The following is a 15,564-nucleotide window of genomic DNA, read 5'->3' as shown; positions in this document are numbered from 1 at the left end:
CCATCTCACACAGGCAGCCGTGCAGGGCGTAAACATAGAGGCGGGATTGAGGGGACAGGGGATGATGGGTTAACTCTCATCAGCCTCTGTCACAAGAGGACAAGATTAACACTTGTCGCACACCATCAAAAATGTTATCACCTGTCCAGACCATTCAAAGGACAGTACAGTCAATGATGTGTGATAGGTGCACAGAGTCAAATCAAATCAGGAACACCTTCCATTATGCCATCTATCCGAGAACAACAGCAAAGGACCATGTGAAGATGCTGGAGGAAAAAGGGACAAAAGTATCTATATCCACAGTAAAACGAGTCCTATATCGACATAACCTGCAAGGCCACTCAGCAAGGAAGAAGCCACTGCTCCAAAACCGCCATAAAAAGCCAGACTACGGTTTGCAACTGCACATGGGGACAAAGATTGTACTTTTGGAGAAATGTCCTCTAGTCTGATGAAACCAAATTAGAACTGTTTGGTCATAATGACCATCATTATGTTTGGAGGAGAAAGGGAAGGCTTGCAAGCCGGAAATCAACATCCCAACCGTGAAGAATGGGGTGGCAGCATCATGTTGTGTAGGTGCTTTGCTGCAAGAGGGACTGGTGCACTTCACAAAATAGATGGCATCATGAGAAAGGAAAATGATGTGGATATATTGAAGTAACATTTCAAGACATCAGTCAGGAAGTTAAAGATTTGTCCCAAATGGGTCTTCCAAATGGACAATGACCCCAAGCATACTTCCAAAGTTGTGGCAAAATGGCTTAAGGACAACAAAGTCAAGGTATTGGAGTGGCCATCACAAGGCCCTGAACTCAATCCTATAGAAAATTTGTGGGCAGAACTGAACAAGCGTGTGTGAGCAAGGAGGCCTACAAACCTGACTCAGTTACACCAGCTCTGTCAGGAGGAATGGGCCAACATTCTCTAAACTTATTGTGGGAAGCTTGTAGAAGGCTACCCGAAATGTTTGACCCAAGTTAAACAATTTAAAGGCAATGCTACCAAATACTAATTGAGTGTATGCAAACTTCTAACCCACTGGGAATGTGATGAAAAAAATAAAAGCTGAAAGAAATAATTCTCTCTACTGTTATTCTGACATTTCACATTCTTAAAATAAAGTGGTGATCCTAACTGACCTAAGACAGGAAATGTTTACTTGGATTAAATGTCAGGAATTGTGGAAAAACTGAGTTTAAATGTATTTGGCTGAGGTGTATGTAAACTTCCGACTTCAACTGTATGTCTCTCTATTATGCGAATATTTGTATACTGATTTCCAAAATTAAAATCAATTGTGTCTGATTTCCTGTGTTTTTACAGTCTTATGACCAACAATGAAAAGAAAATGTTTTTTCAACATGAATTTACATTTGTTCTCAGAAAACTTGGGGGCCAAATAAAACCAGGGAAACCCTGCTCATCAGTTTCCCGTGTGTATTAATAATGGTCCACCGCACAAAGAACATCCAGCCAACTGTACACAAATGTGGGAAGCATTGGAGTTAACATGAGCCAGCATCTCTGTGTTACGCTTTCGACACCTTGTAGAGTCCATGCCCCAATGAATGAGTGCAAAAGGGGGTGGGGGTGCAACGCAATATTGAAGGTGTTCTTAATGTTTTGTACACTCAGTTTACTTCCTGTGATACTTCCCTTACTGTGAACCCCACATTGAGGCATGACTTTTGTTATCTTCCATATTGTCACGGCTGACTAGGTGTGTAGAGAGGAATCAGGCGCAGAGAGCAGAGAGGTCCAGGGGAAAGATGCACTTTAATGTGGCAACCAAAAGTAAATGCCCAAACACACAGGGCTCAAAACACTGACCAACCCAAAACAACGGGTAACACGGTCCAGAGCACAAACAACACCAACGACACAAACGTGAACATCAAAATAATCCCGCACAACAAAGAGGTGGGTTCCACACGCTAAATAGGGAAGCAAATGAAGCACACACAAAATAAGAGCAGGTGTAACTAATGAGACAAAACGAACCAAAAAGAAAAAGGGATCGGTGGCGGCTAGTAGGCCGGTGACGACCACCGCCGAGCACCACCCGAACAGGCGGGGGAGCCAACTTCGGAGGGAGTCGTGACACATATAACATTGATGCAATGCTGCACTATATAAATTTAATTAAGACCAAGTTACCCCCGAGTGTAAAGCCCCAACCGGATATATGTAAGATACAGATCTGTTATCTTCATTTGACTTTCACAGCAGGAAAAGAATATTGCAGCAACAGGAAACGTGAATTATTATCTGGATTCTTTAAAACAAAATTGTAGGGGTTGATACATTTTTCATTAGGGCAAATCAAGTCTGCCATTTGAAAGTGGAAATATCACATTTTAGGATGATTTTTTAAACCTTACCATGTTGACAGTTTCAAATCAAATCAAATTGTATTTGTCACATGCGCCATATACAACAGGTGTAGAACCTTACAGTGAAATGCTTACTTACAAGCCCTTAACGAACAATGCAGTTTGAACAAAAAATAAGTGTTAATGTTAAAATGAATAATACTTAAAGAGCAGCAGTAAAATAACAATAGCGAGGTTTTATAAAGGGGGTACCGGTACTGAGTCAATGTGATTGAGGTAATATGTACAGGTAGAGTATGTAGGTAGAGTTAAAGTAACAGTTTATTACCATGCTTACTTAAAACAATGGAATTAAGGGGATCTGTGAGCATGCTGTCAATGACATGGTGTATTGTGTTTCTACGTATGCTGTGCATATTATGGGATAGAGGCAGTAGCTTTGCGTGGGTAAAATCTCTGGGGAAGCCAAGCCAGTAAAAAAAGACATCACAAAACCAGAAAGCAAATATTGTGTCTAACAAATAGTTATATAACCTGTAGCATGGTCAAGCAAGTTAATGTTTTCGACAGTTTACTAAACAACTACTGATTTAGAACCATGGAGGTACCGTAAGTCAGCCCAAAGACAACAGGAGATCTGCCTCCGCCATTCCAGCACCATTTCCACTTAAACATTTAAACATCATCAAATCAACAAGGCTATATATGCTGAGTTTAATACACTGAAAACAATCTTAAAGATACCAAAAACTATTCACTCCAATCAATGTTGCTAAATATCATGTGGCTGTCTATGGTACTGATTTGTCATTTTTGTAATTTCTATTAGGATCCCTGTTAGCTAACGCCGTAACGTTAGCTAATCGTCCTGGGGTCCAACACCAATTAACAAGGCATTACAAACAACTACAAATCAAGACTTCACAAACATTCAACAAGTAGACAATACAGACAATTAAAATACCTGACAGTAAACACATTTAACATTCAGTTGATGCTTTCTATTTCCTGTCCAGTCATAAGGTCTATCTTGAAGGTAGATTTACTTTTTATACTGAGAAATATGGATTGGTAAAGAGTTCCATTCAGCTATGGCTCTATATAAAACTATAGATTTAAGGTGATTTGTCCTTGACTTGGGTTGTCTTAGCTGCCCTGAATTTGCCTGTCTGGTTTGATGGTACTGTCCTTTGAACAGTCTGGACTGTTCAACGTGAGAACAGTCCAGACTGTTCATCAAAAATAACATGGCTATATACAGGTAGCACCAGAACCGGGTCGATGTGCAGGGGTACGGCGTAATAGTGGTAGCTATGTACATATAGGTAGGGGTAAATTGACAGGGCAACAGAAAAGATAGATAATGGAATGAGCTGTAGCAACAGCGTATGTGGTGATTGTGAAAGTATGTGTGTGTGTGGCATCAGTATGCATGCATGCATAGCCGCAGGAAGTAGGCGTGCTGAGAGTGCTGCTTTATCCCCTGAATTTTTTGTTGTTGTTGTTGTATTTATTAATAATATATTACTTTTTTTCTTCACAAAAGTAGTGCACTGGTCCTTTACTAGTCCTGTGTTAGCAGACCGATATATGCAACACACACACCCCCAAACATCTTCCCACGGCTATGCATGTGAACACATGTTTTGTGTGTGTGTGTGTGTGTGTGTGTGTGGGTGTATGTAGTGTGTGTGTTTGTTAGGGTGTCAGTGTAACTATTACATGTGTGAGTGTGTGGGTAGAGACAATTGTGCGCATAGAGTCAGTGCAAGAGAGTTAGATCAATAAAGGGTCAATGCAGGTAGACTGTGAAGCCATTTGATAGGCTATTAATTAAGCAGTCTGGTTTATCAGTCTTATTGATGGTAGAAGCTGTTCAGTGTCTTGTTGGTTCCAGACTTACTAGTACCTCTTGCTGTGCGGTATCAGAGAGAACAGTCTATGGCTTGGATGGCTGGAGTAAATTGATGTATGGCAACTGCTCGGCCTCCGACCGCAAGGCACTATAGAGGGTAGTGCATACGGCCCAGTACACCACTGGGACCAAGCTTCCTGCCATCCAGGACCTCTATACCAGGTGGTGTCAGAGGAAGGCCCTAAAAATTGTCAAAGACTCCAGCCACCCTAGTCATAGACTGTTCTATCTGCTACCACACGGCAAGCGATACCAGAGCTCCAAGTCTAGGTGCAAGAGGCTTCTAAACAGCTTCTACCCCCAAGCCATAAGACTCCTGAACATCTAATCAAATGACTACCCAGAATATTTGCATTCCGCCCTCACTGCTGCTACTCTCAGTTATTATCTATGTATAGTCACTTTAATAACTCTAAAAACATGTACATATTACATCAATTACCTCGACTAACTTGTGCCCCTGAACATTGACTCTGTACTGGTACCCCCTGTACATAGAATCGCTATTGCTATTTTACTGCTGCTCTTTAATTATTTGTTACTTTTAATTGTTATTTGTTGTTATTTAAATTAAATAGAAGCCCTAACCAACATTGTATCTCACTGTAAGATCTACAACTGTTGTATTCAGCGCACGTGACAAATGACATTTGATTTGATTTGATAGAGGTCCTGGATAGCAGGGAGCTTGGCCCCAGTGATGTACTGGGGCATACTCACCACTCTCTGTAGCGCCTTGTGGTTAAATGCCTTGTAGTTGCCGTACCAAGCAGTGATGAAGCCAGTCAAGATGCTTTCAATGGTGCAACTGTAGAACGATCTGAGGGCCCATCCCAAAATCTTTTCAGCCACCTGAGGGGGAAGAAGCGCTGTCGTGCCCTCTTTACAACTGTGTGGGTGTGTGTGGACCATGTTAATTTCTTAGTGATGTGGACAGTTATGGTATTATGCAACACAGAGCAGTTAATCATTTTCACAAAACACATTTTCTTGACTTCTCCATATATCTGTATGGTCTGGGTTAGTGCACATAGTCATGGTAGACCCATGCCAGTGCATATCAGGAGACAACTCTATTAATCTCTGTCACATTTATGCTTCTTTCTTAATAATCTGTTGCCGATATGATTCATTACCATGTCCAAGTGGGATGGATTGATATGGTTCTCTCCGCATATTTTCATTTTCATTTACAGCTCGGCTACTGGATCAAATATTTGTGAAACCTACTAACCATTTAGTTATGCAATATTACAAATGTCATTTTGACAGGTTCACCAGGCAAGGAAACAAAAAGATCCCAAAACATTCAAAGACAGATCGAGAAGGAAATGTTTGCCACCCTTATTATATCCAAATCATTTCCACTTGTGTTTAGAACTTAGTTTTTTTCCACTGGTTGCATCATCAACTTCCTTCTCGACTTGTGTTTAACCCTTACGTCCAGTGTGACTCTTACACCGAGTAAAGTTTGCTAAATGGTTGTAAGAACACACTCTAAAAACATTCTACCACTGCAGTTATACAGTATATAGGTAAACATGTAGTTATATGCTTACTACTGTATTTGTAGCACCACCCATGTTTGATTGTATGTATGTCGCATGTCTTATATTGGTAAAAAAGAAAATGATTTGCCAATCTTTTGACGCTCCTTACCAAGTGCAATGAATGTTGAAGCTGTGACTCAAAGGGGAAACACAACTTCAACACATGCTTTCCTATTGAATGCCTCTGATATTCCATTCAAAGTTTGAGAGAATGCCAAGATTGTGCAAAGTTGTCACCAAGGCAAAGGGTGGCTATTTGAAGAATCTGAAATAGAAAATATATTTTGATTCGTTGAGCACTTTTGGTTACTTCATGATTCTATATGTGTTATTTCATAGTTTTGATGTCTTCACTATTATTCTACAATATAGAATATAGTACAAATAAAGAAAAACCCTGGAATGAGTAGGTGTGTCCAAACATTTGACTGGTACTGTACATATTTACATATACAGTTGAAGTCGGAAGTTTACATACACCTTAGCAAAATACATGTTCTGGGATTGATTTGCACTTTTTGCTCTAGGAGACAGAACGCGTCTCCTTCCTGAGTGGTATGACGGCTGCGGGGTCCCATGGTGTTCATACTTGCGTACTATTGTTTGTACAGAGGAACGTGGTACCTTCAAGTGTTCGGAAAATGTCATGCACAAAGTAGATGTCCTACCCGACTTGCTAAAACTATAGTTGGTTAACAAGAAATTTGTGGAGTGGTTGAAAAATTAGTTTTAATGACTCCAACCTAAGGGTATGTAAACCTCCGATTTCATCTGTATATATACTGTATATATGTATATATGTATTTGGCTGTATATATAGCCAAATACATTTAAATTCAGTTTTTCACAATTCCTGACATTTAATCCTAGTAAAAATTCCCTGTCTTATGTCAGTTAGGATCACCACTTTATTTTAAGAATGTGAAATGTCAGAAAAATAGAGAGAATTATTTATTTCAGCTTTTATTTCTTTCATCACATTCCCAGTGGGTCAGAAGTTTACATACACTAAATTAGTATTTGGTAGCATTGGCTTTAAATTGTTTAACTTGGGTCAAACGTTTCGGGTAGCCTTCCACAAGCTTCCCACAAAGAGTTGGGTGAATTTTGGCCCATTTGGCCCATTCCTCCTGACAGAACTGGTGTAAAAGTCAGGTTTGTAGACCTCCTTGCTCGCAAATGCTTTTTCAGTTCTGCCCACAAATGTTCTATTTGATTGAGGTCAGGGCTTCGTGATGGCCACACCAATACCTTGACTGTGTTGTCCTTTTTGTCAATAACAGCTGCCAATGTTTAATATTAAAGAAGTCTTGAGGTATTGCTTGCCTGAGGCAGAGTACCTTGTGATAAGCTGTAGACCACACTATTTACCAAGAGAGTTCTCATCTATTTTATTCATAGCCGTCTATTTACCACCACAGACCAATTCTGGCACTAACAACACACTCAACCAACTTAACCAACCAAGGCCATAAGCAAACAAAAAATGCTCATTCAGAAGCGGCGCTCCTAGTGGCCGGGGACTTTAATGTAGGCAAACTTACCACATTTTTACATTACATTACATTACATTTAAGTCATTTAGCAGACGCTCTTATCCAGAGCGACTTACAAATTGGAGCATTTCACGGTAAGGTCTACACTTGTCGTATTCGGCGCATGTGACAAATCAAGTTTGATTTGATTTGATTTGATGACTCTTGGGTAAAAGCGGAACTGTGTGCCTCAGCAAGAAGTCGTCCCCCAGATGTATGCCTAGTTTTCGTCTTATAAGGCCAGCAAATTTCACCTTCTCGTAATCTCATATTACGTCTATATCATGATTCAGTGGTATTTGGAACAAAATCCCCTATGGCTGTGAACAAGCAGTTGCATGTCAAAACAATGACAAAGATAAAGCGGTGTGGGAAGAGGACATTGAAATGAAGGTTGATTGCAAAACTTCCTGGATTACCACAGAGATCTTGCTGTTCGTGATGTCACACTGGCTCTGGCCAGTCCTCAGAGGAAGTCATTCTTAAAGTCAATCTAAAGACGTTCCTCTTGAAACCAACAGAAACGCCTGAACAGTGGAGACACACAGGAGAGGAGATAAAATATGTTGAGGGGAGCATAGACTGCCTTTCAAACCCAATTGTTGTTACACTGACCCCAAATGCATGACTCAACTGGTGAGTAGTGGATACATATTCTAAACATGTTAAAATGTTATAACATTGTTGTGATTACACTTGTGAGGTGTGTGGGTGAAAGGGATGCCACGACACGACCGGTAACTAGATGGTTGAGTTTAATGTCCTCCTTAGACAACTTACTCATACACTATTACAATGCTGGAACTTGCAAAATTAGCTAGCAGTTGTCTTTATTTGACCTTTAGTTGACCTTTAGTTGGCTCTCCCTATTTTGATTTCTAGACAAACAAATCCTTAGTTTTGCTCCACCTTGTTGGTTTGATTCCTGTCTTTAAGTTTGTTGTGTTTATTTATTTTTTGCCTCTTCTTGGGCAAATGTAGTGGCCGCTCATGGTGGGTGACTTTTAGGATCCAATGTCTTTCAGAACCCTGCTTAAAGCCCCACCTGTTTCATTTTGGTTGTTGGTCAGCGACTCTTGTCAGTTTCTGTCAGTGGAACGTAACAATATATATAACTGTATGTTGTTTCTAAATGTTGTTTCTCGTGTCTGTGTCATGTTTCTCATCAAAGGCTTATTCTACATCAAAAGGCAATTTCATCAGCTGTTCATGAGAAATACAGTGTTTACAAGCAAACGTAGCAAGCATTTCCAGTGAACATGCACTGAAGGGAGGAGTCCATTTTGAGCTTAGAACACACATCGTTTAATTCTACGCTGTGTGTTTCTGAATGCATGGCAAGTGAGGCTGGAATATACAAAGAAGTGAAAGGGTGTGTAATATTTGAATTTAAAACAGAACATTGTTTAATTGGAAAAATGTGAAGTCACTAGTCACTAAAAAAATGGGAAGTCACTAGTCACTAAAATGTTATTGGTCACATACACATATTTAGCAGATGTTATTGCAGGTGTGTAGTGAAATGCTTGTGTTCCTAGCTCCAACAGTGCAGTAGTATCTAACAATTCACAACAATACAAACACATCTAAAAGTAAAAGAATGGAATTAAGAAATATATAAATATTAGGACAAGCAATGTTGGAGTGGCATTGACTAAAATACAGTAGAATAGAATACAGTATATACATATACATATACATACCTACCTCATCCCCATATTGTTTTTATTTACTTGTTTTGCTATTTTATACACCAGTATTTCTACTTGCACATCATCATCTGCACATCTATCACTCCAGTGTTAATTTGCTAAATTGTCATTACTTTGCTACTATGGCCTATTTATTGCCTTACCTCCTTACTCCATTCGCACATACTGTATATAGATTTTTCTATTGTTATTGACATTACTTTTGTTTAACCCCTGTTTCCTGAAGTCCACGATCAGCTCCTTCATTTGGTTGACGTTGAGAGGGAGAAGTTATTTTCCTGGAACCACTCCGCCAGTGCCCTCACTTCCTTCCTGTAGGCTGTCTCATCATTGATGGTAATCAGGCCTACTGCTGTTGTGTTGCCTGCAAACTTGATGATTGAGTTGTAGGGGTGTGTTGCCACGCAGTCATGGGTGAACAGGGAGTACAGGAGGGGGATGAGCACGCACCATCGTGGGGCCCCGGTGTTGAGGAACAGCAAAGTGGTGTTGTTTCCTACCTCCTACCTTTACTGGGGACGGCTCGTTAGGAAGCTCAGGACCGAGTTGCACAGGGCGGGGTTCAGACCCAGGGCCCTGATCTTAATGATGAGCTTGGAGGGTACTATGGTGTTGAAAGCTGAGCTATATTCAAGGAACAGTATTCTTACGTAGGTAATACTCTTGTCCAGATGGGATAGGGCAGTGTGCAGTGCGATGGTGATTCCATCATCTGTGGGTATATTGGGGCGGTAATCAAATTGAAGTGGGTCTAGGGTGTCAGGTAAGATCCTTAACTAGCCAGAAGTGATTGCTACGGGGCGATAGTCATTTAGTTCAGTTACCTTTGCATTCTTGGGTACAGGAACAGTGGTGTACGTCTTGAATCATGTGGGGACAGCAGACTGGGATTGGGAGAGATTGAATATGTCCGTTAACACTCAAGCCAGTTGGTCTGTGCATGCTCTGAGGACGCGGCTAGGGATGCCATCTTTGCTGGCAGCGTTGCTAGGGTTAAAACACTTAGGGCAAGGGCTTACTCACGTCGGCAACGGAGAACGAGAACCCAAAGTCCTTGGTAGTGGGTTGCGTTGGTGCCATTGTGTTATCGTCAAAGCGGGCGAAGAATTTGTTTACTTGTCCGGCAGCAAGACGTCGATGTCCGTGACGTGGCTGGTTTTCCCCTTTTGTTATCAGCGATTGTCTGTAGACCCTGCCACATACGTCTCATGTCTGAGCCGTTGAATTGCGACTCCAGTTTGACTCTGTACTGACGTTTTGAATGTTTGATTGCATTACGGTGGGAATAACTACACTGTTTGTATTCAACCATATTCCCAGTCACCTTGCCCTGGTTCAATGCGGTAGGTTTTAATAGTCACAGTGGGAACTCCAGTGCCTTGCAAAAGTATTCATCCCTCTTGGCGTTTTCCCCATTTTGCTGCATTACAACCTGTCATTTAAATTTATTTTGATTTTGATTTCATGTAATGGACATACACAAAATAGTTTACATTCGTGAAAGGAAATGGAAACAATTACTTGTTTAAAATAATTCTAAAAAATAAAAGACGGAAAAGTGGTGCGTGCATATGTGTTCACCCCCTTTGCTATGAAGCCTCTAAATCAGATCTGGTGCAACCAATTACCTTCAGAAGTCACATAATTAGTTAAATAAAGTCAATGCAATGTAAGTGTCACATGATCTGTCACATGATCTCAGTATATATACACCTGTTCTGAAAGGCCCCAGAGTCTTCAACACCACTAAGCAAGGGGCACCACCAAGTAAGTGGTACAATTAAGACCAAGGAGCTCTCCAAACAGGTAAGGGACAAAGTTGTGGAGAAGTAAAGATCAGGGTTGGGTTATAAAAGTTTTTTGGGGAACATCCCACAGATCCCCATTAACCAGTTGGATTTAGGGGGCGCTATTTTAATTTTTGGATGAAAAACGTTCCCGTTTTAAACAAGATATTTTGTCACGGAAAGATGCTCGACTATGCATATAATTGACAGCTTTGGAAAGAAGACACTCTGACGTTTCCAAAACTGCAAAGATATTGCCTGTGAGTGCCAGAAAACTGATGTTACAGGCGAAACCCAGATAAAAATCCAACCAGGAAGTGCCACATTTTTTGAAACCGCCTCATGCCAATGACTCCTTATATGGCTGTGAATGAGCTACGAATGAGCTTACATTTTCCACCTTTTCCTAAAGGTGTCTACAGCATTGTGATGTCTTTTTAGGCAGTTCCCTTGAAGAATGGCTGTAAGGGACCATATATGGCATGTGGTCACATGGTGTCTCCCGCAGAAAACCTTGCGTAAAATACTGAGGTAGCCATTTTTCCAATCGCTTCTTATGAGAAACCAACTGCCTCGACGGATATATTATCGAATAGATTTGTTAAAAACACCTTGAGGATGGATCCTAAACAACGTTTTCTGTGTTTCTGTCGATATTATGTAGCTCATTTTGAAAAAAGTTTGGCGTCATAGTTGTAGCATTTTTCGGTCGATTTCTCAGCCAAGCATGGTGAAGAAACGGGAGCTTAGGGGTGAATAGTTATACATGCTCAAGCTTTCTGGTTAAAATAAGCGAACCTGTCTATATAAAGTCCTACAGTTGACAGTGCCTGTAAGAGCAAAAACCAAGTCATGAGGTCGAAGGAACTGTCTGTAGAGATCCAAGACAGGATTATGTCGCAGCACAGATCTGCGGAAGGGTACCAAAACATTTCTGCAGCATTGAAGGTCCACAAGTACACAGTTGCCTCCATCATTCTTAAGTGGAAGAAGTTTGGAAACACCAAGACTCCTAGAGCTGGCCAGGGAGGTCACCAAGAACCCTACGGTCACTCTGACAGAGCTCCAGAGTTTCTCTTTCCATCTCTGCAGCACTCCACCAATCAGGCTTTTATGGTAGAGTGGCCAGATGGCAGCTAGTCTCTGAATTTCCTTGAGTGATCCAGCCAGAGTCCAGACTTTTAACCCGAACAAGCATCTCTGTAGAGACCTGAAAATAGCTGTGCAGCAACTCAGGGTCTGAACAATTATGTAAATGTGATATTTCAGTTTTTTATTTTAAATACATTTGCAAAAAATGTATAAAAAACTATTTTTCATTTGTCATTATGGGGCATTGTGTGTAGATTGATGAGGGGAAAAAAACTATTTAGAATAACACTGTAGTAGTGTTTTGTTGTAGTCTTGCTAACGCCAGCTTCTCTACTTCAGCTCGTGTAGTCACGTGGGTTGCGGCTCAACCAGGCTAGTTTTGCTGAGCTCTTTCCCATGGGAATGCATTATTTATTTATTTATTTATTTGACCAAATAAGGGATCCCCGAATGACGCTGCGGTTTAAGGAACTGCATCTCAGTGCAAGAGGCGACACTACAATCCCTGGTTTGAATCCAGGCTGAATCACATTGGCCGTGATTGGGAGTCCTATAGGGCTGCCTGCAATTGGCCTGGGTTTGGCCGGGTTTGGCTGTCTTTTTAAAGAATAATTTGTTCTTAAGTGACTTGCCTAGTTAAATAAAAGTTAAATAAAGAAATAAAAATGAACAGACATTTCTTAGAAAATACATTTGTCTGTGTGTCTGTCTTGAAAGCATGACCCAGTTAAAAATGTACTTCATTTTCTCACATGTTCCTTGTTTCTACAGATATTCCCCTGAGATGCTTTGAAAAGAGGAAGAGGTGGATTTTGTGAAAAAACGGCAACATCCAAAGTTTCCTGGAAACAAAATCATAGTCAATCAAAGATGGCTGAAATGGCTACAGTTGCACACGATAACTCTACTGGCAGAGAGAACCAGTCCTTGCACTGCATATCCACTCAGGATCTGGTGGCCGACATACTGCCTCCTGTCCTGATTATAGAGCTCCTACTGGGCCTGCCAGGCAACGTAGTGGCCCTGTGGATCTTCACTTGCCGTCTGAAGATCTGGAGGGTCAACACTCTGTTCCTCTTCAACCTGGTCCTGGCTGACTTCATGCTGCTCATCTGCCTGCCCTTCCGCATTGACAACCTGCTCCGTGGGGAACACTGGGTGTTTGGCGACGCCTGGTGCCGGATCAACCTCTTCATGCTGGCTGTCAACCGTTCGGCAAGCATTGCCTTCATGACTAGCGTGGCCTTCGACCGCTACTTCAAGGTGGTCCATCCGCACCACCGCATCAACCACATGACGTCTACCCAGGCGGGAATGGTGGCGGGGGGCATCTGGGCGGTAGTGATCTCCCTGCGGGTCCCCCTGCTGGCCACCAACCTCCTAGGGGAACATGGCAACATCTCCCTGTGCCGCAGCTTCAGCTCCTACACCGTGATTCCCCCGGCGATCCTGCTGCACTACATGGTGTTCATCGGGGAGTTCTTCCTGCCTCTGCTGCTCCTGCTGTTCTGCTCAGCCAGGATCGCCTGCATTCTGCGCCAACGGCAGCTGGACAAAGAGAAGAAGGTGCGGCGGGCCATCCGGGTGGTGGTGCTAATTGTGGCTGTGTTTGTGCTGTGTTTCTTTCCTGGCATCGCCACAGGCCTGGTTTCGCTCTATATCAAGGCGTTCAGACCTTGGGACTGTGAATCCTACAAAATGGCAGGCCAGCTTTTCAGCCTGTCCATTGGCTTCACCTACCTTAACAGCGCCCTGGACCCGGTCATCTACTGCTTATCCAGCTCCATGTTCCAGAACTCCCTCAAGAGCGCCATCAATAAGATGGGCCTGGTGGAGTTGAGGCTGAGCCGACGGGGAAGCATGGCCAGCGATGGGTGAGGGAGGCAACTCTGGCCCTTTCCTCCAGAGACAGGCCCCACCTTCTAGAAGGTCCTAATAAGGAGAACAGACTCATGGCAGTGAATTGAATGGAGACTAGACAGTGGAATTTTACAGCTGTAATTAACAAGCCATTTTATATTCAGAAACATTTCGTAGCTATGTGGGATACGTACTTGAAATGGCTGAATACCAGTTAGTGTGAAACAAAGATAGGAAAAGGAATGCAACCATTCCATCTGAATTTGACATTATTTTCACAACCATGTGATGTTGTAGAATGGCATTATGTTTTTGTCTTGATTTACTAATATGTCTGTCAAACACACCATCATTTTTACCAAATACAGTATTCATACAGCAAGATGTTTAATCAAGTGTATGTGTTACTAAGTTCTTTATAAAATATATATTTTTATGTGATGTTTGTGCTTAGAGTATACTGTACACTGCGTACAAAACATGTTCTTTCCATTACATAGACTGACCAGGTGAATCAAGGTGAAAGCTATGATCCCTTATTGATGTCACCTGTTAAATGAATTTCAATCATTGTAAATGTAGGGGAGGAGACAGGATTTGTACGTCTTGAGACAATTGAGACAGGATTGTTAAGCCTTGAGACAATTGAGACATGGATTGGGTATGTGTGCCATTCAGAGGGTAAATGGGCAAGACAATAGATTTAAGTGCCTTTGAATGGGGTATGGTGTTAGGTGCCAGGCGCAGTGGTTTGAGTGTGTCAAGAACTGCAACGCTGCTGGGTTTTTCACAACAGTTTCCAGTGTGTATCAAGAATTGTCCACCACCCAAAGGACATCCAGTCAACTTGACACAGCTGAGGGAAGTATTGGAGTCAACATGGGCCAGCATTCCTGTGGAACGCTTTCAAAACCTTGTAGAGTCCATGCTCCAAATTGAGGCTGTTCTGAGGGCAAAAGGGATGCAACGCAATATTAGGAAGGTGTTCCTAATGTTTTGTACACTGAGTGTATATTTTTCTATCTAGATATTTTGTTCATTTGTGATGAATGAAATGGCAATAAAGATTATCCTGAATGTTATGTAAAAATACATATGAAGCCACAGATGAAGCCTGTCAAAGCCACAGAAGCCACAGATGAAGGGGAACTCTTGATTGCTGCTGGGGGAGAGAGACTCTTCTCTTCAAAGACTCACATTATCCACACAAAAGTGCTACATGTCATCCTTTGTTGCACAGCAGCTGGTAGCAGCAAGGGAACTCAATCAATGGCTGTAGGTGTAATTACTGCTGAGCTACCACTGCTGTGCCAACATGTGACTCTGACATGTGGCTTACTGGGACGATACACGGCAGTGCAAACAGAGGTATTAAATATCTTTCTCTCAAGTTTCCATTATTACTCACAGATGATTTTTTTTTTTGCTCAAATATCTCCAAAGCTAATATACAGGGGATTTGGAAGGCTGTCGTCTAACTCTATAATAAGAGAACAAATACAATACACTGTGATCATGCACACTGTCTGTGTGTCTTTCATCTTTAATGGATTTTAATGCAGTGGTTATAAACTGTTTCCTTTCCGGGGGACCACCAGATCACCATCAAAAGCTCTTGAGGAGCACCATGCACAGAACCGCAGAATTGTTCAACATAAAATATCTTAGTGGGAGTGAACTTTTATGCGCTTTAGAGAAAAGTTTAGAAATAGGGCGATAATTATTTAGGTCACAAGGGTCATCACCTTTGGGAAGGTGGAGTACATGGGCCACC

The 15,564-nt window shown here is 41.7% G+C and overlaps 1 protein-coding gene across 1 annotated transcript; it reads left to right on the top strand.

Moving 5' to 3' along the window:
- The first annotated feature begins 7,800 nt into the window (after nucleotides 1-7,800).
- Nucleotides 7,801-15,185, top strand: LOC118401296 (hydroxycarboxylic acid receptor 2-like). The gene is made up of 2 exons (XM_035798684.1): nucleotides 7,801-7,975; nucleotides 12,702-15,185. Exon 2 carries the CDS (start codon nucleotides 12,801-12,803, stop codon nucleotides 13,806-13,808), a length of 1,008 nt encoding a protein of 335 aa, XP_035654577.1. The 5' UTR covers nucleotides 7,801-7,975; nucleotides 12,702-12,800; the 3' UTR covers nucleotides 13,809-15,185.
- The last annotated feature ends 379 nt before the right edge of the window (nucleotides 15,186-15,564 follow it).

Source organism: Oncorhynchus keta, chromosome 2 (genome assembly GCF_023373465.1).
Source record: "Oncorhynchus keta strain PuntledgeMale-10-30-2019 chromosome 2, Oket_V2, whole genome shotgun sequence".
NCBI classification, from domain to species: Eukaryota; Metazoa; Chordata; class Actinopteri; order Salmoniformes; family Salmonidae; genus Oncorhynchus; species Oncorhynchus keta.
This window is presented reverse-complemented; position numbering and strand designations above follow the sequence as displayed.